Source organism: Lycium ferocissimum, chromosome 8 (assembly GCF_029784015.1).
Source record: "Lycium ferocissimum isolate CSIRO_LF1 chromosome 8, AGI_CSIRO_Lferr_CH_V1, whole genome shotgun sequence".
NCBI classification, from domain to species: domain Eukaryota; kingdom Viridiplantae; phylum Streptophyta; class Magnoliopsida; order Solanales; family Solanaceae; genus Lycium; species Lycium ferocissimum.
This window is the reverse complement of record NC_081349.1, coordinates 6,364,418-6,386,950: the sequence shown is the minus strand read 5'-3', so window position 1 is coordinate 6,386,950 and position 22,533 is coordinate 6,364,418. Positions and strand designations below refer to the sequence as shown.

At 37.3% G+C, this 22,533-nt stretch overlaps 1 protein-coding gene and 1 long non-coding RNA gene across 6 annotated transcripts; one reads left to right on the top strand and one right to left on the bottom strand.

The window, feature by feature from the left end:
• The first annotated feature begins 685 nt into the window (after window positions 1-685).
• On the top strand, window positions 686-2,489 carry LOC132066583 (uncharacterized). Its single transcript, XR_009416861.1, has 4 exons — window positions 686-1,081; window positions 1,556-1,609; window positions 1,694-1,767; window positions 1,882-2,489. It is a non-coding gene; the product is annotated as an uncharacterized LOC132066583 (long non-coding RNA).
• A 4,163-nt stretch (window positions 2,490-6,652) lies between these two features.
• Window positions 6,653-20,402, bottom strand: LOC132067153 (protein NSP-INTERACTING KINASE 3-like). 5 transcript variants are annotated; one of them, XR_009417076.1, is made up of 12 exons: window positions 20,021-20,402; window positions 19,784-19,971; window positions 19,443-19,575; window positions 19,297-19,368; window positions 19,022-19,165; window positions 18,389-18,448; window positions 18,060-18,157; window positions 17,788-17,934; window positions 16,523-16,864; window positions 14,948-15,342; window positions 13,925-14,293; window positions 6,653-6,670 (listed from the first exon to the last, which is right to left on the bottom strand). XR_009417076.1 is itself a non-coding variant. In XM_059460302.1 (11 exons), the coding sequence occupies exons 2-11, from the start codon at window positions 19,887-19,889 to the stop codon at window positions 13,979-13,981; spliced, it is 1,812 nt and encodes a 603-aa protein (XP_059316285.1). In that variant the 5' UTR covers window positions 19,890-19,971; window positions 20,021-20,402; the 3' UTR covers window positions 13,671-13,978. The 5 variants fall into 5 exon arrangements, 3 of the variants coding, with proteins under 3 accessions (XP_059316285.1, XP_059316287.1, XP_059316286.1); XR_009417075.1 differs by lacking the exon at window positions 6,653-6,670 and adding an exon at window positions 9,662-9,904; XM_059460302.1 differs by lacking the exon at window positions 6,653-6,670 and having other exon boundaries at window positions 13,671-14,293.
• Window positions 20,403-22,533: the final 2,131 nt, after the last annotated feature.

Below are 22,533 nucleotides of genomic sequence, written 5' to 3'. Positions count from 1 at the left end.
GCATGTGTGTACCGGGTTATTTCCGTGGCCAATGCATTGCACTTTTGTAACATCCCGTATGTTTACGTTAAGATGCGTCAAGAGTTGATCAATATGGATTCAGAGGATTAACGTCGTACGTGAGGTTATATATGTAAGACCCATAAGTTTGACGAGTTTCGAAACTATTATATATGGCCTTGATATGGTATTTTCTTTTAAGTGAAACCTTTTAGTAAAAATTTGAAAAGTATGATTTCGAGTACTTACTATTATTGCTACTACTTTTTGAATATACTTTAAATTACACACATGATATGAGGAAGTTTATAAATGGAATTTTCCTTATTGTAAAGATAGAAATTATTTTCTCATACGAAAAGAAGATTATCTTTCTACCGTTTTGAGAAATAAGGGTACAAAAAGTGGTACTCTTTATATGAGATTGGGAAAATTAGAAGTTGATAAAATATATCTATTTTTACATGGATGTTTTAATGAGATATTAGTGTGTATATTAATTTTATATGGTACCATGATTCATTAATATTTAATGATAGTACTTGAGATAAGGCTTGTATTCTTTAATTGTTTCATGGTGTATTCACGTGTCATGTCTACATAATTGACATGAATGTATTATATTAAAGAATTAATGGATAAATACCAGCATATGCTTTCCGCCGCCTATTTTTCATTGGTACTAATAGCAAGTATCTTTGTTTTCTTATTTCAAGTTCGTGATAGCAGCAGCAAATATCTTTTGCTTAAATTCATCAATAGTACCAGCAAGTATTTTATTCCTTCTTTCAAATTTACATAGTAGCAGCAATTGATTCTCTTCCTCTTCAAATTAATGAAGTACTACAGAAACCTTGTTCCTGCTTTGAATTTCAACGTAGTGCGGTAGCATGAAAATTTCCTCAAATTATATCAAAGTCCATCCAAGATCAAGTATAGCTTTATTCCTTCATCGATTTCATGATTATAACTTTGGTCCCCTCTGAATCTTAGCAATTTTGGGATTTATTTTGTGTTGAAGCTGAAGCTTTTTTTTTCTAGGTGAAGCATCTTAAGATTAAGGCTGTCTTGTGTGATTGAGGTAAGATTACATCTTTTCTCTATATTCTTGAGTTAGTTTGGTCATTAGTCAACTTGTTAGATAAAGAAATTGTGGAAGACAATTTAGGATACATGCTAGAGCTCTTGTCAATTCTGTGGGCTGATTTGGAATATGAACTTGAGTAATTATGGCTGGATTTTCTAAAATATAGGTAGGGGATGATGTTGTTGTTAAGTTGTCGTTCTTGAATTTGGAAGAAGAAAGTGTATAAATATATCGTATACGAGGCATATATTGGGCTATTTTGGTGTATATCTTTGGAAGAAGATGTTTTGAGTTTTAAAGAGGCTTATACGAGGTTGTTGCTGTTGCTGTTGTTGTTGGTTGCTGGCTAAGTTGTAGTGATTAGGGAATAGGGGAAATGCTGCCCGTTTCATTTTAGAATCGATTTATCTTTTGATATACGCGATATGCTAGTGTTTTTAAGATCATATATGTATCCCTTTGTTATAGGGTTGGCACACTAGTTACAATGAGTTCGCTATTGGATCGTATTGGCAACACAAGGTATGTCTGCCATCTGAAAATTGTTTTCAATAATTGGCGACCCAGATTCATCAACATTGTTTTCAATAATTTTTCTAGTTTCAGAAAGTCTGCCATCTGAAATTGTTTTCCAGATAGCTATGGACAACAACTTCAACAATGTTGCAGTGGCGAACCAGGTGGTGTTATTAAAAAGTTGTCTTGATCATTCAACACTTTATAGTTATGCTAACAGTAACATTATGCCAATATCTTCCTATAAGCTGAAACTTTATGTTTCTACCTTTCTTTAGGAGTTACCAAAGGAAGAGGTGCTACAGGAGGGCGTAGAAGTAGTTGTCAACGAATTACCACAACCACGCCACTCAGTTTGGAGGAGGCGGAAAGGAGGATTAAAAGGAAATGAAAAGGAGAAGACTCAGCTGTCAATGGCAGCTAAAAGCGGAGCTGCAGCTTTCAGTAAAGAAGTAAAGGAGACACATAAAGGAACAGAGGAGAACAAGGAAGAAAACTAAGAGGAGGATGTCATCGATAGAGGCAACGTGAACAACAAAAGCTATCTTATCGTGGGCCTGAAGGAAAGTCGGCCTTCGGGCCCGTAACTTGTGTTGTCTTGTGGATTTGTAATTGGCTGCTTTGCAATCTGATTCCTGACTTGCCCACAGTTCAAATCAACAAACAAATTAATAGGCTCTTGCATAGGTGGCTCAAGGGTGAGGCCACTAAAGCATCTGCTTTAGGCCCTCATGAGTCAAAGGCCCCAAAAAAATTATTGTTATCATATATATTACTCATGTGTACGTATTTATAGTATATAGCTTTGTATGCAAAAAAATAATCAGTATCACATGTCTTATTATATAAGTGGAAGAGGATCTTTCAAGTTAATAAAATGTTAGTCATTTGTTGCAATACAATTCCTTCATTTTTGTTGTCAAAAATCTTTTTGGTAGATATTAAGATTTAAATAGTTTAATTCAAAGTTCTAAACAAATTCTACTGTCATTTACCTAAACACTTTAAAAATTGAAAAGAAAATTTACTACATTCCTAATGTCATGGCTCATGACCATATAAGAAAACAATGAACTTTTCTATATATTAATTGTAACTTTGTTATACGTATAGTACTAATTTTCTAGTGGTTATAAGAAAAGTTTGGCTAAAGATTTATAATTAATTGTGACTTCAGATATTGAAATAAAAACTTGCTAATATGGAAGAAGATTTAATGCATTCCTATTCCTATGTCAAAGATACAAGAAAATTCTATTTTTTAATATTATATGATTTTTTAATTCTATATAATATATAATTTTTTATTATTATCATAAGTAAAAGGTTTGATTTTTTTATATTTTAGTTTGGCTTCTTCAAATGAGTGAGCAAATTAGGTTAAGTTTCTATCTCTCATTAATTAGTACACTATACATATCCCGTTGGATCTAATTGTTCCTTCTTTCCGTACATCTATATTTTTTTTTCTTTTTGTTTATGATGGTTTTATATATCGTTTTAACCTCATTTTTTGAATCAATTGTTTTTATTTGTCCATGAAACGAAATATAGTTGAATACAATAATACTTAAAAGGATAACTTGCATCTAAAAGGGTAAAAATGGGTGAATTTTTTAAAAATATTACGTGAATTTTATTTAAAATATTTATGATATCTTATTAAGTTTTGACTTTAGGCGCCTCATTACATTGAGTCGCCTATGGGTTCTTTATTTATCAACTTGAGACGTAGGCGGGTGGAAATCATTTGCCCGTTGTCATCAGATTTTTCTTTTTGATAAGTGTTTTCCACTCTTTCCTCGGTGTTATAAACCATACTATTGTCATTCTACCTTGTGCCTTGGTACTATGTTCAACATGTTCAACATATTCGACAGGTTCGGTGCTTTGCTGCCCATCATTGTGCTTCTTTCTTCTGCTTCTTTTGATAATAGACACAGCAGGTTTAAACATAACCTTGCTCTTCTTTTTTGGAACCTTATTTTATTATTTTTGATTTTGCTCTTGATCTCACCAAGTTTCTCTGCCACAGTTTGCTCCTCATTAAAAAATTTTGGTTCATCTTGTACAATCTCAACCTTGCCAGTATCATCCTTATTATTTTCCAGATTCACATCAGCCTAATTTTCTTTCAAACATTTTCCTTTTCCTCATTAATCCTGATTTTCTCTAAAATCCGACAATTTATGCCCCATCTTCCTACAATAGATGCTTACAATATTTCGGGATATTCTCGTTTTCTAGTTTTTGATTGAAACCTCTCAATGGACATCTTTCATCTTCCAAACCCACCCAAACAGTGTTGGGTTGATGTTTAAGCAAATTAACTTCAACTCTAACTTGCCTAGTTCTACCATTAGTGGTCACATCCATGGCTAATGGAGTTCCAACCGAGCTAACGATTTGTTTAACATAACATCATCTATGCATGTGGAAAGACCAAAGAACCCACATTAGTGCTACAGGGTTGTTCTCTTCCGGCATGAAGTCAGGAGTTCATTTTCGCAACCACAGTTGAAGTCCTTCCATTTCGATAACCCTTCTGTACCAAACCATATTGAAGTCGTATTCATTTGTAAAATCCAAAAAGACATTGTGGTTATCGTACACGCCGATCTTGGCAGAGCTCCTAATTGCAAAAAGTTCCTTGAAGCTTGAACTATTTTGATCAATTTGGGGTCTTGTCCTTAGACATCTGCCAACGATAGTGAACTAACACTCATTCGCCATTATCCCATAGTAGTCTGTTGCCTTGAATATAACCGCTAGAATCACATTGTGGGTGGTGATTCTTGCGATTACTGATTCACGAGGGTGTCTGGTGGTTTTCAGAGGTTGATTTGTCGTAGTAACAGTGGTTGCGAAGGTCTGTTTTCCATTGTTAACTTCCATAGACTAAGATGCCCCATTGTGGAGAGTCGTCCCTCTTAGAAGTTACCGTTGAGAGCCAAGACTATTAGACTTGTACGGAGAGAAAAAAAGAAGAGAGAGAAATACTTTCATCAACATTGTTTTCTATTTTTTTTTTTTTTTTGGTTTCAGAAAGTCTACCATCTGAATTGTTTACCAGATAGCTATGGACGACAACGTCAACAATGCTGTAGTAGCGAACCAGGTGGTGTTATTAAAAAGCTCTCTTGATCATTCAACACTTAATAGTTATCCTAACAGTAGCATTATGCAAATATCTTCCTATAGGCTGAAACCTTATGTTTCTACCTTTCTTTAGAAGTTACCAAATGAAGAGATGCCACAGGAGGGCGGAGAAGAAGCCGTCAACGAATTACCACAACCACGCTAACTCAGCTTGGAGGGGAGCCAGAAGGAGGATTAAAAAGAAATGAAAAGAGAAGACTAGGTCGTCAATGGCGGCTCGGCCGAGCTACCGCCGCAGTTAAAGAAGTAAAGGAGACACATGAAGGAACAGAAGAGAACAAGGAAGAAAGCGAAGATCGAAAAGGATGTCATTGACAGAGGAAACGTGAACAGCAAATGCTACCTTATCGTAAGCAAGACGGAATGTCACACCCCAACCTTAGTGAGGCGTGATTGGCACCCGACACCTTACTAGGGCCAAGCGAACCAAGCTATCTGTGAACATATTAGCATGTATAAGTAAACACCTGACCATCTGGGTCAACATAGGTCTCAGTAACCCGCAACCCAATATATATATATATACATACACACACACAATGGGCCCACGAGGCCAACATATTAACTGACAAGACATAACTAAACTGTATACACTAAATTGTCAGCAAAGCCTCTAAGAACATGACCAAAGTATATAAGTTGTGACAAGGCCCGCGATATACCCATAACACAAATATACATATGCAATCCCTAACTCGGCAATACTCCAGGAAGAACTGGAGCTCACCAATCAAAACTGGTACCTGGAGGCACACTACTATGGAGCGTCCTCGTCTCGTCTGTCTATACCTGATGGCATGAACGCAGCGTCCACAAACAAAAGGACGTCAGTACGAATAATGTGCCGAGTATGTAAGGCGGAGATATAACACAATAAACATTTGCTGAAAAGAAAAAGAATAAGAATTAACCTGGCACTTCTGAATTATCAATAGGAATCTAGCTTCTATTTCTCTCTATACTCTCGTATGCTTTACTACATCTATGTAAAATACTGTGGCTCTGATCAACCTAGGTGTTATCTGCTTAACTAATCAGTGGTAACTGCCCAACCGGCCATAGCTCGGTGGTAACTGCCTATCCAATTATCGCCTAATGGTGGAGCACACATCATAACTGCCCGACTGATCAGTGGTAACTGCCCAACCGACCGTAGCTCGGTGGTAATATCTGCCCAACCAGCCGTAGCCTAGTAGTAAGTACGTGTCTTCCCGACCGGCCGTAGCTCGGTGGTATAACTGCCCAACCAGCCGTAGCATGGTGGTAAATAGTGATATATAATCTGCCCAACTAGCCGTAGACCAGTGGTAAATATAATCAACATCATAACCAGACTTCTACGGGTAATTTCTATGCACTCTTTATGATCATCACTTATCCGTTCATGCCTACATGATTACATAAGACTTATAAGCACATTTCTGGGCCATTAAGACTTATTCCCGACTAACTAAACCTTAACCAATTCATGGATACATCATAAGCTTCTCTTCTAGCATTAAGTACCTCATTAGGGGTCTTACAACTAGCATACTATTCATGTCTTACAAAACATTCCTTGAGAACACATTTCTGAATTCATCGGAGTGACATAAGGTCGTTATACCTCCTATTACCATTACGGATCTAACATCATCAGCATATCTCACCTTGAAGGAATCAATGATCATAAGATGAGATAAACATCAATAAATAAAATCAATAACCAATAATCATGAGATAAGGATCAACAATGTCATAAGAACATCAAGAACATATGCTTCTAATATTTCTAAGAGAGGAATCATTATGGACATCATTTGTGTAAGCTCGAAACAATGGAATCATGCCTTAAGAAAGAAAGGGACAGCCTTAACATACCTTGTTGCTTACTTAGCCACTCAAAGTCTACCTTCTGAGCCTGTAAATCTACATCCAAGGTAATTCATACAACAATCAGGCTATAGGAACACTTAAACACTCAAACTCAACTAGTTAATAAGTTAACGGAATTCGGACAGCATTTTCCCTATATTATCTACTCCGAACCAATTCCACAACAGCTCATAAATATCAATAACAACATCAACAACAACAACATAATTAGGATACTACATGATAAACATATGCAAATCTATCCGAGACTTCCTTCGAAAATCAGTCCATATGTTAACAATATCAATACATCAAACTACGACCTTATACTATGTTTCCCTTCACTTTAAACTATTAAAATCCTCCACAAACAACTCAATATCAAAGTTAAGATAAAGAACATACCTTTCAAGTCCAGGAACTCCAATCCAAACTCCTTACTTTGAAGCTATTCAATCAGCAAGTTACTAGCAAAAACAACTACTACTATTTCGGGACTAGTTTAGGATCTTAGGTTTGATCTTTGCTTGGACTAATAAGGAAAGGTTAGGAGAGGTCTTGGAGAGCTTAGGGAGTGTTAAGGTTCTGATAGAATGAAAAAATGAGGATCTAGTCGAGCTTGGATCATTTTATAACATTACCCACCTCTTCCACCGCCTCAACTCGACGGCAACCTCGACGGACCGTCGAGTTGCTTGACGGTTCATCAAGTTGCACCGTCGAGTTGCATTGCTTGAGCAGTCTGTCTTGAAACGCCCATAACTTCCTACTCCAATGTTGTATCGACAAACGGTTTGTTGCGTTGAAAACTAGACTCAATGAACTTCAATTTTCATAGGCTATGAATTACATAATTCCTCATATGCTAAGAGGTATACCTCCCTCAAGTTGGGCCAAAAAACTTGTCCAGAATTCTGCTAAGTTTTCCCGAAGTTTTGACAAACTTAATTACTTCGATTCGCTTGTTCTCCAATCCTTCCATAACTTACTAAACATGAACTTAAACCCTCATAACCATAAGATGGGCATGTATAATCTCATATAACCTTGAAGATAACTCCGGTGTCCAAAACTAGGACAACTAACATCCAACGAATCTCAACGTACAAAACTATGAGGTGTAACATCCCTCCCCCTTAGAAACATTCGTCCTGGAATGTTAGACTCGTAGGGGTCCTACAAGAATTTCGGCAGAGTCTCTTCTGTAACTATATTACTACCAACCTGTGACACAACAATCCAAAATATATACAACGCCACACAGGGCTACAACAAGCAATGGTAACTCTTCAACCACACATAACTAGTAAATATACCTGTATCAATATAGGTTTGCTGCTCCGGATCCTAGTGCTTAGCCAAAGCATATATGCAGTTCTGACCACCGCCGGAGCTAAACGCTCTACCTCTACCTTTGCCTCTACTGCTGATGTCTGAGGGGCTCACTCTGGAAAGCATACTGAAGAAGATGAAGTTGCTACTGATCCGGTGGGCCGAGCTATATCACTTTGTCCCTCATCGGGCAATCTCTCACGTAGTGACCTGAAACCCCACATATATAACATACATCAGAGCCCTGACAACATCGTCCGTAATGGGCTCTATCACACTGACTGCATCACAGAGGAGGCATCCTCATCTGTGCTGAGTCCCTCCGGTGCTGAAAATCTGAAGCCCTCGAATCCTGATCTGACTCAGAATAAGCAAACCTCTCATAACGTGGCCTCTGCGATGGTGAAGGGGTACTAACAACTAAATATGGGGGCATAAAGTTACCCCTAACATCCTCTGACTGACTGGAAGACCTATCTTTCTTACACTGACCCTCACCCAAGTCCTCAGACTGCTCTCTCTTTCGATCTTCTAAATTTTGAGCACATGCCTGAATACGGGAGATGTCCTTACCATCAAGTAAAGCAGCTGTGGAATACTCATTAATCAAATGCGGCTAGAGTCCCATCATAAACCGATGCACTCTGTCTTCCATCTCTGCTACAATAGTAGGAGCATACCTAGCCAAAGAGTCAATCTGGAGACCATACTCCCACACACTTCTGTTCCCTTGCCTAAGAGTCAAGAATATGTCTACTCTCGCCTGATGAATCTCTGGTGGCAAATAATATCGAAGAAAGGCATCTGTAAACTCCAGCCACACGGGTGGGGGTGCATTAATCCCTCTAGATGACACCCAAGTCTTATACCAGTGAACAACAACATCCCGCAATCTACAGGAAGTCAACTCTACCGACTCGATGTCTGAAGCATGCATCACCCATAATGTCCTCAATATCCCATCTATAAAGTTCTGCGGGTCCTCCTGTAGTTTTGACCCAAAGAATTCTGGAGGGTCTAAATTAATAAAATCTCGAACTTTGACACTAACAGTCCTATCACCATGACCCGTGCCCTGACGCTGGGCCTGAACGGCTACTAAATGAGCCAATAACCGAATAGCTTCTCGCATCTCCTGACTTGAGGCATCAGGTGGAGGAACTGGAGGTGTTGGAGCTCCTATATAATCCTCTGGAGCGGGCGGAGTATAAGAGGTCTGAGATGGAACCTCATTCTGGGACTTGCCCTCCTCAACATCAACAGATAGTACCCGATCAGTTCTCCTACCTGCCACTGACTTGCCCTTCTGGGCTGCTGAAGCTTTCCTCGTCACGGGCATTACTGAAATCATAACATATGGTCAGGAAAAGGGAATCCTCATAACATAGTTCTATCGCACGATCTAGGATGTGAAGCAAAGAAAATCTTCCTAAATGTCCTGCAGCCTCCTGTTTATAAGTGTGGTGCACTGCACACCATAAACAATACTCTGCTAGACACGGCTTGCCGACAGCCATAGGACAGACCTGCTCTGATACCACAATTGTCGCCCCCCAACCTTGGTGAGGCGTGATTGGCACCCGACACCTTACTAGGATCGAGCGAACCAAGCTATCTATGAACATATTAACATGTATAAGTAAACACCTGACCATCTAGGCCAACATAGGTCTCACAAACCCGCAACCTATATATATATACACACAATGGGCCCACGAGGCCGACATATCAACTGACAAGACATAATTAAACTGTATAAAGGAAATTATCTGTAAAGCCTCTAAGAACATGACCAAAGTGTATAAGCCGGGACAGGGCCCCCGACATACCCATAACACAAAAATACATATATAATCCCTGACTCGGCAATGCTCCAGGAAGAAGTGGAGCTCACCAATCAAAACTTGTACCTAGAGGCAGACTACTGTGGAGGGTCCTCGTCTCGTCTGCCTATACCTATACCTACGGGCATGAACGCAGCGTCCACAAACAAAAGGACATCAGTACGAATAATGTACCGAGTATGTAAGGCGAAAATATAACATAATAAACATATACTGTAAAGAAGAGGAATAAGAACTAACCTGGCACTTCTAAATTATCGATGGGAATCTAGTTTATATGTCTCTCTATACTCTCGTATGCTTTACTACATCTATGTACAATACTGTGGCTCTGATTAACCCATCATCATGGTGCTATCTGCCCGACTGATCAGTGGTAACTTCCAACCGGCCATAGCTCGGTGGCAACTGCCCATCCGATTATCGCTGGATGGTGGAGCGCATAGCATAACTACCCAACTGATCAGTGGTAACTGCCCAACCGACCGTAGCTCGGTAGTAATATCTGCCCAACCACCCGTAGCCTGGTGGTAAGTATGTGTCTGCTCGAGCGACCGTAGCTTGGTGGTATAACTGCCCAACCAGCCGTAGCATGGTGGTAAATAGTGATATATAATCTGCCCAACTGGTCGTAGACCAGTGGTAAATATAATCAACATCATAACCAGACTTCTACGGGTAATTTCTATGCACTTTTTATGATCATCACTTATCCGTTAATGCCTACATGATTACATAAGATTTATAAGCACATTTCTGGGCCATTAAGACTTATTCCCGACTAACTAAACCTTAACCAATTCCTGGATACATCATAAGCTTCTCTTTTAGCATTAAGTATCTCATTAGGGGTCTTATAACTAGCATATTATTCATGTCTTACAAAACATTCCTTGAGAACACATTTATGAATTCATCGGAGTGATGTAAGTCGTTATACCTCCGCTTACCATTATGGAGCTAACATCATCGTCATATCTCACCTTGAAGGAATCAATGACCATAAGATCAGATCAACATCAATAAATGAAATCAATAACCATGAACAAGATCAATAACCAATAATCATGAAATAAGGATCAACAACATCATAAGAATATCAAGAACATATGCTTCTAATATTTCTAAGAGAGGAATCATTATGGACATCCTTTGTGTAAGCTCGAAATAATGGAGTCATGTCTTAAGAAAGAAAGGAACAGCCTTAACATACTTTGCTGCTTACTTAGCCACTCAAAGTCTACCTTCCGAGCCTGAAAATTTACATCCAAGATAATTCATACAACAATCAGGCTATAGGAACACTTAAACACTCAAACTCAACTAGTTAATAAGTTAACGGAATTCGGACAACATTTCCCCTATATTATCTACTCCGAACCAATTCCACAACAGCTCCCAAACATCAATAACAACATCAACAACAACATAATTATGATACTACATGATAAACATATACAAATCTGTCTGAGACTTCCTTCGAAAATCAGTCCATATGCCAACAATATCAATACATCACACTACGACCTTATACTATGTTTCCCTTCACTTTAAACTATTAAAATCCTCCACAAACAACTCAATATCAAAGTTAAGATAAAGAACATACCTTTCAAGTCCAGGAACTCCAATCCAAACTCCTTACTTTGAAGCTATTCAATCAGCAAGTTACTAGCAACAACAACTACTACTATTTCGGGACTAGTTTAGGATCTTAGGTTTGATCTTTGCTTGGACTAATAAGGAAAGGTTAGGAGAGGTCTTGGAGAGCTTAGGGAGTGTTAAGGGTCTGATAGAATAAAGAAATGAGGATCTGGTCGAGCTTGGATCATTTTATAATATTACCAACCTCTTCCACTGCCTCAACTCGACGGCAACCTCGACGGACCGTCGAGTTGCTTGACGGTTCATCAAGTTGCACCGTCGAGTTGCATTGCTTGAGCAGTCTGTCTTGAAACGCCCATAACTTCCTACTCCGATGTCGTATCGACAAACGGTTTGTTGCGTTGAAAACTAGACTCAATGAACTTCAATTTACATAGGTTATGCATTGCATAACTCCTCATATGCTAAGAGGCATACCTCCCTCAAGTTGGGCCAAAAATCTTGTCCAAAATTCTGCCAAGTTTTTCCAAAGTTTCGACAAACTTAATTACTCCGATTTGCTTGTTCTCTAATCCTTCCATAAACATAAACTTAAACCCTCATAACCATAAGATAGGCATGTATAATCTCATATAATCTTGAAGATAACTCCGGTGTCCAAGACTAGGACAACTAACATCCAACGAATCTCAACGTACAAAACTACGAGGTGTAACACGGAAAGTAGGCCTTGCGGCCCGTATCACTGCAATTGCAGATTGCTTCGTAGCCATTGTTATATATGGCTTTGATGAGACCAGGACTAGTGTTTTTTCACTTTGACTTGAGTACAACTGCTTTTTCTTCGTTTAATGATATATATGAAAAATTCTTCCCCTTCTTTGCATTTTGCACCCCTAAACATTTTTAGGGTGTTTTTCGACGCTCCGGGATAAAGATACAATTTTTAAGAAAAATTATTGAAACCTTTTTTCATGTTTGGTTGGTTAAATTTTCAGAAATTATTTTTTCTGACAAAACAATTTTTTTTTAAAATAAAGAATATCACAGCCCTAGTAAAAGTAGCAAAACAAACTCCATAAGTGACATTTCACACTGACTGCTCCTCCCTACTCTTCAACACACCCCTACCCCTATCCCTATCCCAATAATATTTGCTTAGATTATATACAAATAATTTTGGAATAATATATTTTGTTTACTTGCCGAACACCAGAAAATAAATGAAGAAATCACTTATTTTTCAAAAAGATATTTTTTTCCTGTGGCAAACAACCTATGATCTTGAAGTGGAGAATGAAGAAGATCCAGCATTAAGGCCAGTGATAATTTTTGGGACACATGCAAGGAGGGAAAGTCGGTCTCTGTGAAGGATTGCGGCAACAGGAACCAAGAGGATCGTCAGTGGAGTCTCAACACCAACCAATCTACCATACTCCCCAAAGAAGATCACTTGGAAGGGAAAGGAAACAGTCACTAAAAACCGATTGCAAGTAGAAGCAAGAAAGAAAAGAATTTAGTCAATGGCAAGAAAGGGGAGAAGTCCTTTAAATACTGAAGATGTTCAAGAAGTTGTTTTAGATTATTAGAAGTTTTTAGGTGGTTATTACATTTAACTTTAGATGTTTATTTTGGAGTAGGAACAATGGAATGTTGACAGTTAATGTGTTTATTGTCAACCACAAAGTAGGTCTTTCGCGGTCACCTGAAAGTCGCACGTTCTTTTTGTTGGTACTGATTGAATATTGAAGATCTTTTATCTGTCAGATTTTGAATAAAAGAATGTATTTGCTCATTCAGTTAGTTTATTTGATTCTTATGTGTATTTTAGGTTTGTCTGTGTCACGGTTTTGGACCCTTTAACTCTACAGTTTGATGCTTATGAAAATTTTATTGTCCCATATCTCTTATGTTGCTGCTAAGATTTGTTAGTTTAATGGGAAAGTGATGCAGAATTAAGGGGTATGTTTGCTCGATTTCTGTCAGTGTAATTATATATGGAGGGTATTTTTATTCCTTCTAGCAATGTCCACTGATATATTCGACCCTTTGTCATAAAAGACTGAACAGGATAGTTGGACATCTAATATAACAAAACATTCAATCAACCAACAAGATACCAATATGCAATATTTTTAAGAATGGAAGCCACTTTTAATAACTTGAAAGACAATGTCCAATTGTTGCTTCCAAACAACATTAAACGACCAAAACACTCCGTTTAGTGTTTATCGCGTATGTTTGTACTTTTCAAAATGGCTTGGAAGTATAAAGACCAATGAACTAAGAAATCTTTAATCAAATCAACAGTGGTCATGAGAACGGCAAGCCCTATGGCCCTCCTACTCAAAAATCTCAAATCTTTCATCTAAAAAAGAACTAATGAAATCATAATTACATGGCATATTATTCACGAGGGCATAAATGAGCTCAGCTAACAAAAATCCTAAGCATGACTTTTTCCCTTTTCTTTTACAGATGAATACATACATTCAACAACTATTAACAGCAATAAAATATTTCTCACCTCAACTTTGGCAACTCACGGATGATAAGAATCGCGTAGAACGAAGAATGGATGTCATCTAGGTCCAGAAAGCTCCATTGGTTCAACTAGTGATGATTCTTCTTCATAGTTAGAATATCTTTGTGGAGTATGTTCAAAAGCTCGGTTTCTTGGAGTCTCAAGCTTTTGTGATGCCTCCCATTTTTCAGCCAATCCATCGCCCTCCAACATCCTTAATGCTTCGGACATTTTTGGGCGATGAGAAGGGTTGAAATGGGTACATAGAAGGACAACTTTAACCATTTCTTCTAGCTCAATCCGGTCAAAGTTATTTTTCAAATCTTTATCTACCATAAGGTTCAATTTCCCCTCTTGATGCAGCTTTCTCACCTGCATATAATTAGCAGTAATTAAATGAGGGAGTTCGTTGAAATATGCTAATAGAAAAGTGTCTTGTAAACTAGATGCACACATCACTAGCTAGGCACATTTGAGGTTTGAACCTATGACTTCTAATAATTGTAAAGAAAACTGCTAGAACAACAGTCCAGCTACAACAACAACAACAACAACAACAAGCCCAGTATAGTCCCACCATGTGGGGTCTGGGGAGGGTAGAGTGTACGCAGACCTAACCCCCACCTTGAAAGGTAGGGCGGCTGTTTCCGAGAGACCCTCGGCTCAAGAGAGGAGAAGAGAGGAAGACAAGAGGAAAACAAGACAAAAGGTCAGAAGAACAACAGTCCAGCTACTCTCTCACAAATCTCTCGAGGTAGATCCAAGATTTAGACTTTCAGCCTTTAATCTTCTAAGCACTAAACTCATCGTACTTCTGAAATTAAGGTTCAGAATTTAATATTTGCTGAATTTTAGTGGCTTTTCAGGTATGTATATATCTATGTTCCATGTCGAGAAAACTGGGCTCAATTTAACCCATAGTTCAAAAACTCTATCCGCCTCTATATATACTCTATTTGCGAGCCACATTATACACTTCTAAAATTACTCAGTATGTCCAGAGAAAGAAAAAGAGGAGAGACGTACCCAATCAAGCATAACAACACCTTTCTGGTTGGCCCCTCGACCAAAGTCCATAGCTTTCTGGCCTGTAATCAGCTCAAGTAGCAAGATCCCAAACCCAAAAACATCAGTTTTTTCAGACGATTGGCCAGTTGACAAATATTCTGGAGCAATGTGGCCAATGGTTCCCCTAACAGCAGTTGTCACATGAGAATCTCGGTGATCCAATAGCTTTGCCAACCCAAAATCACCAACTACTGCCTCAAATTCCTCATCCAACAAAATGTTGGCTGCTTTGACATCACGATGGATAATTCTGGGATCACACTGCTCATGCAAATAAACTAGCCCTCGAGCTGTACCTTGGGCTATCTTTTTCCTCCTTGACCAATCTAAAACTGGTTTACCATATATGCTATCTGCAAATTGAGAAACCACAATGCATTTTCAATCAAGGCTATATAAGTAACCGTGTTCAACTGAAACAGAATTCAGTGAGTTGGAAACTATTAAATAGTAGCTGATGAAGCTCCAGAGAAGCAAAATGTGTTTGCTTGGCTTTCGAACATGCAGAAACATCAGCTCCAGAAAAGCAAAATGTGTTTGCTTGGCTTTCAAACGTGCAGAAACGTACAACAATAGTTTCCACATGCACCAAACTGATGATGGCTTATCATATAACTGCAGCAGTAGAGAGTATGAGAAGGGGTGGCTCTAGGATGAGACTGAGGTAAGGGTGGGTCGTAACTCATAAAACCTAAGATTATACTTAGCCAGAATCTCATGACCTCGATTCACCAATGACAGCAGCCTGAACTGCTTTCCATTTAAATGCCTCAATAAGTTCCAATCCAATTTGCAAAGAGTTTTCACCACTTAATATTTTTTCTGGTAATAGAGGCGGCCAGAAGTTAAACTACAATAAAGAACATGGTCACACCCAAGAGAGTGAAGTTAGAAACGTCAAGCAAAAGTGAAACCAGAACTGTCACCAACAAGAGTTGCTTCTTTCTCTACTTTAAGATTTTCATCTTAGCTTCCTTCTCTCTGAGTAAATAATATTTTTTCCAACATGCACACTTTTTGCAAGACAAATTGTGGAAATTCAATAGACTGATTTTCAAGTGTAGTTAGAGAAGCAAGTAAAATAACACTGGTGACAGCAAGTATCCAAAATGGCAACAACATTAGTAAGTAGGAACTGTTCACTGATGACTTCCTTTCCATTTAGACATGGTCCGAAATTTGGAACTATTCTAGTATTAATATTATTCCGTACATTATTTACAACTTCAAGAATTCAAATTCGTTTAAGTATCCAAATTTTATATGATGTTCTCTATAACTAGTATATTAACCACTATTTTATAAATTTCTTCTACTCCCATATAATAAATGAGTGAAATGTGACATTTTAAACTGAGTCCTATCAATTATCTGTCTAATAAAATGGAACGGAGGCAGTAGTTCACAAAAAACACCTTCGTGAGAATAATTGACTTTTATAAATGGTAATGTTGGACTAATTATCTTAAGTTAATAGCCTAGTAGTGATTAATTAATAAGTATTAACAACAGCACATAGAGAAAAGAGCTGACCTTTTAATCGTGATGCTACACTTCCATTTGGCATATAGGGGTAAACAAGAAGTCGTTCACTTTCAGTTGAACAAAACCCCAAAAGACGGAGAAGATTCCGATGGACAGCCAAGCTAATCAACTCTACTTCTGTCTGAAATTGGTTTTCACCACCGACAGCATTGTAGTCATTCAATCTTTTGACGGCCACAACAGTTCCATTGTTTAAGCAGGCCTTATACACAACACCAAATCCTCCTTTTCCCAAAATACGTTTTGAGCTGAAATGGTCAGTGGCAGTCCGCAGTTCCTTAAAGGCGTACCTTTTCAGGTGACCCAAGCATACCTCTGGATAACAATGCTCTGCATTTGAGAAGTCATTACTCAGATAAAGCTAAGCGGAATAGCTAGAGACAGATGGAGAAAATCTTTTGACAAGTAAGACAGGGAGAACACAATAGTGGTTTGTTCAGTAACAAGTAACGGAAAATGATTGGAAAGATTAAAGCTGAGGTCCCAAAACTGATCCACATATATGCATCATACAACCAAAGTACAAGATTGTCAAGAGTAACTTTCATCGCAATAAAAGTGGCAAGGCAATTCAGCAGGCAAGAGAGTGAAGTTGGAAATAAATGATTCTATAAGCAGTGAATCAAGGTAGTCCATAGTGGTTCAGGACTAGCCCCAAAAACAACAAAATACAAACAACTTTTCTGAAATTGACAATTGGTTCAAATGAAGAAATATCAGTCACCTGTTTTTTCTTTTGATAGGTTTTGGAAGAGAAGGGCTTTTCTGAGTCCTTACCAAGGAAATTGACCAGAACTTCTGAGTTACGCCAAAGGCCTTCATAATTTGCTAACTGCTATGGTTCTAAGGTTCTTCACATATAGGTTTATTGAATATGGGTAAACAGAGAATTGATCCCAAACACCTATTACTTAACCACTCATGCCCTCTCTAAAACTAAGCAAATGAATTTAAAAGGCAACAGTAACAAAAACGTCCAATGGTCAGAAATACTGAAACATGTATATGCCCCAATTAAGAGATTAAAATAAAGAATCAAACCACAAGCAGGTGACTGTAACATCCTAGCTTAAAATATATATACATGACAACAAATACCACCAATCACTCAAAAAATAATGAAAAGCTCACTTGGCTCAGCCTATATATCCATGACTAATAAAGATAAAATCTTTGGCGGCTAAAGAATCAGAAATACAGAATTAATAAAAGCTGTAATTATCATAGAGAAGAGAGTCGGGGAATCAACTAACCGTTGACATCAAAGAAGATCTGCTGATTATGTCTGTAGCGCCACCAAAGAAGCAAAGCCATGGCTACTATGACCAAGAAAGCAGCACCAAAACTTGCAACAAATGCAACAACCACGCGAGGGCTCTTGCGTGCAGCACCTGGTTGATCTATGATACGAAAAACAATAAATGTGACACGTCTTCAATGGCACAAATAGCAGAACTTTCTCAGTATTTATAATATGTTTTAGCAGTTTTCCATCTTCAGCTTGAGCACGGATTGTTATACATACCAGTCAGACTATCTGGTGGGAAGGACAGTGGTTCTGGATAGACTGCTGAACAATTATTCTCAGAACCTTGACCACAAATTAAAGGATTCCCGAGCACTCTGAAAGCCATCAAGAGGAAGTCAATTTTACTATAGTGAGGAGTACTAATGAGATACTTTTCAAGTAGCACTTTACCCTAAAGCATTCACCATTGTATTTTAACTAGTGAATTTTGGTCAACTAAGTTCGAGATTTACTGCTCCGGCAATAAGTTAACTTCAATAATATTAAGAATAACTATCTGAAAATGAAATAACTGAGTACTATGGCAAGGGAAAAGGGAGACTCACCTGAAAGCTCTTGCTGATATTTTAGGAAGGGTACCACTTAGATTATTATAAGAGACATCCCTGCAAACAATGATCAACTAAGTCAATTACACGGATGAGGAAGAAACAGAAGATTTGAGTAAATTCGGGTAAAAAAAGGCAGATTGAGATACACAAGAGCGAGGCATTCAATCTTTGAGAGAGTGAAATATATAGTTGGAGTCAATTTTTGTCTGTCATAAGAGGTGGGTGTCTTGAAAGTGAATAATAATAATAATAATAATAATAATAATAATAATAATAATAATAATAATAATAATAATAATAATAATAATAATAATAATAATAATAATAATAATAATAATAATAATAATAATAATAATAATAATAATAATAATAATAATAATAATAATAATAATAATAATAATAATAATAATAATAATAATAATAATAATAATAATAATAATAATAATAATAATAATAATAATAATAATAATAATAATAATAATAATAATAATAATAATAATAATAATAATAATAATAATAATAATAATAATAATAATAATAATAATAATAATAATAATAATAATAATAATAATAATAATAATAATAATAATAATAATAATAATAATACGTGAAAATTCATGAACTCACAAATAATTCAAATTCATCAGGTCTCCAAAGGAAGTGGGTATTTCGCCTTCGAATTTATTGTTGGAGAGATCAATTGTCTGAAGCTTTTGTAACTTCCCGATCACATCAGGAATATGACCAGAAATGGCATTGTTTTGCAACAATCTACATGAACAGGTCAAGTACAATTTGCAAAACAAAAGGCTTAGAACACAAAGAAAATCGTATAGGAATTGAGCTTAGGTTTTAACAGAACCAAGCAGCAACAACTAAGAGAAGTATGGTCAAGAACTTACACAGATTGCAAGTTAGTGAGATTGCCAATTCCAGGCGATAAGGTGCCAGATAGACTTTGACTAGGTAGTGCTCTGATGCAGGAGAAAATATTCAGTAATCAATTTACTAAATTTCTACTAAAATACTCTTGAGCTGAACTACTTACAGAGCAGACACATAGCCATCAAAGGAACAAGTCACCATTCTCCAACTGCATGGGTCTACAGAATTCACATCCCAATTGTCCAGAACATTATAGGGGTCATGTAACGCCTTCTTAATTTCCGTCAACGCAACAACTGCACATTATTATATGGAAAAACAGTCACTCTTTTAGTCTATTTCCACTGTTCAGTTTGTCATTACATCAAAGATACAAGATAGGAGAGAAAATCATAAAACACATACTCATACACATTGCAAAGGAATTAAATAGTTTTCTACTCGTAGCGTAATTAACAAAATAAAATTTCAAGACAAGTGAGAAATTTCAAGAAAGAAGCTAACCTTCATAGTTTATACCAGCAGGTGAAAGTGTAGCAGAAGAACGCTCCAGCAATGTACAAACCAGTAACAGCCCCACATTCCAAACCAGATACAACAATCTTTCCATAATCTACCAGATTTCTACAATCTCAACTTCTCAACAAAGTAACTTTTTTTAACAATAAAAAACCATTCTTCACTTAATTCACCTCTTCAACATTGCTTCATCCATAGCAAGCCAAACCAATCCTAATTCACCTCTTCAACATTGCTTCATCCATAGCAAGCCAAACCAATCCTCATTTACCATAACAAGAAATGCCCCTTTTTCCAGTTTCAACCTCTCCACAAGAACATGATAAACTTTTTGTTTTCAAGATTGAAAACCTCAAACACCCAAATGATAAGTTTCTTTCTTTTACTCAATTATGCTAAAATGGGCAATATTTTGAGCTTATCAAAAAACAAATGGGATTTTTCTCGAGATAGAAAAAAAAACAACACAATGACTAAAAAGCCTGGATTTCTGGAAACTGTGAGATCTAGGAATGTGCTAGTAACTGACCCCCAAAAAATTCTTCTTGGTGAGTTTTAACTTAAAAGTAGCTTTTTTCTTTTTCATCATATCCTTTTCCATACCACTATCATTATCTCCCTCAATTATTATGTTGAGTCATTCTTTGTATATTAACCAGAAAAATACAAACAATTCAGAATAATAGGCCAAACTTAAGGCCACAGACTCTCAGACAGAGATGTGGACAGTTTTAAAAGTCAAGTATACAAAGTGAAAAAAAAAAAAAAAATGTACTTTTCCCTCTCCAAATTAATTTTTACTATAACCGCCAACTTTTTTAAAAAAAAACTGGATGCATTTCGACAGTTGAACTCTTGGTTGTCTGAAAACTTTTAATTCATGTAACCAAAAAGTTACAGACACAAAATTTATTTAACTAATTAAAACTTTAAAGTATATTATAAAAAGCCTTTTGACCCGCTTATAGTCAAAACAAATATTGTTGTTATTTGACTTCCTTACATATTTATCCTATAAAATGGAAAGATCTATATCATACTCCCTTTGGTACTAATTAATGTGATTTGGTTTAATTGGTACTAAGGCCTAAGGTTAAGAAGTAACTTCTTTAAAAAAAAAAATTAAAAAAAAAAATTGAAATTGCACTCTAAAATGACAATTTATATATATAGCTATTAATCATCTCATTAAAGATAAAATAAAAAAAATTATTATTTTTAAATAATAGAGACGTACGTCCTTTTTTAACACACTTGGAAGGAAAAAAAAATGTTTCACATACGTTGAGACATATAAAGTAATAAATGATTGTATACGGTAAAAACCGGATTAAAGCTTAGCCGGTGAGATCGGGGGCCGACAAAAGGAAGAAGACAAACATAAGCGCTTAGACCGGGGGTATTGCATCAATAATGCTTGATCAGAAGAAGTTTGAAGAAAACCTTAGGGTCCGATTTATCCGGGGTAAAACTTCTTAGAGCAGTTGGTCCGGTTTCTCCAGGGCCGAGTTGATCGTGGCCGTTTGTCCGGTTTATACATGGAGGAGTTAATCGTGGCCGTTAGTCCGGTTTCTTCATGACCGTTATGTTTGTGGTCGTGGGTCCGGTTAATCAGTTATTCAATTGCCACGTGTGAAAATCGTTTTGCCACCTATTACTGTCAGTCGTACGGGTGTCAGACCGTACGACCCAACCTTATCCATATTAGGGCTTCCTTTATTTCTTAAAGGTCTTGATGATGTATGAAAGGCCCATAGATAAAAACTATAAATAGGGGGCATTTCCCTACTTTTAGGGGTTGGCTTTTCAGATCCAAAAACATTGTATTAGAATTTATATTGAAGCTTTCTTTCTCTCTTTCTCTCTGATTTTGGTCCGGTTTGAAGTCTTAACTCCATTCAAGCACATCATTCCTTATTGCACTGTAGCACACATATATCTTGGCTCAAGCCCATAACACGAACACATTCATCCAAATTATTTGCATATCGGTTTAACATATATTTAAGTCATTTATAAGTGAATCCACATATACATCCTTCATTAATAAAAAAATAGATTAAAGTATCCACATATCCTATACCTCATTTACAAATTCACTTTATTACCCAATTTTGGGGTAAATAGTTTGGCGCCCACCGTGGGGCTAGGATAATAGTGGTCTTTGATCTCGGTCTCTATTTGCTCACCTAAAGATTTCAGTTCTTTTGTTTGTCTTTGTGAAAACGGACCAAATGGCAAACAGTGGACAATCTGGTCACATCAACAACGAGATTGTGGCCGAAAATGAGAACAGTGGGCTACGGGGATTACCAGTGGATCCCGTCGACCCAAATACCGTCGATTCGAGGGAGGGCCTCAACCGACAAAACACCGTGAACCAGAGAATGCCGCCCCTCGCTACCGATCCCTTAAATACTCTCGGTCCCGTCACTTTGTCCCGGCACAAGGCCGTAAAGTGCCAAATACCCCGATGATATTAACTTACGTCTTATTTTTGAAATGAAGAACGCCTATTGCCGAACAAGGAGTCGCAATAGCCCGATTCTTGGCAAAAATGATGAAACGGCTCCGGAGAAGACTAAGGGTGTCGCCGAACCCAGAAGGGAAGAAGCTCGGATGGTCGAGAGAAATGGGTCCAGGGCTAGTTCGTCCACTGAAGTATTAAGAACGCTCGAAACATTGGCGAAGCGGGTAGAGTCAACCGAGAAGAGGGTGGAGACCTATAACTCTCG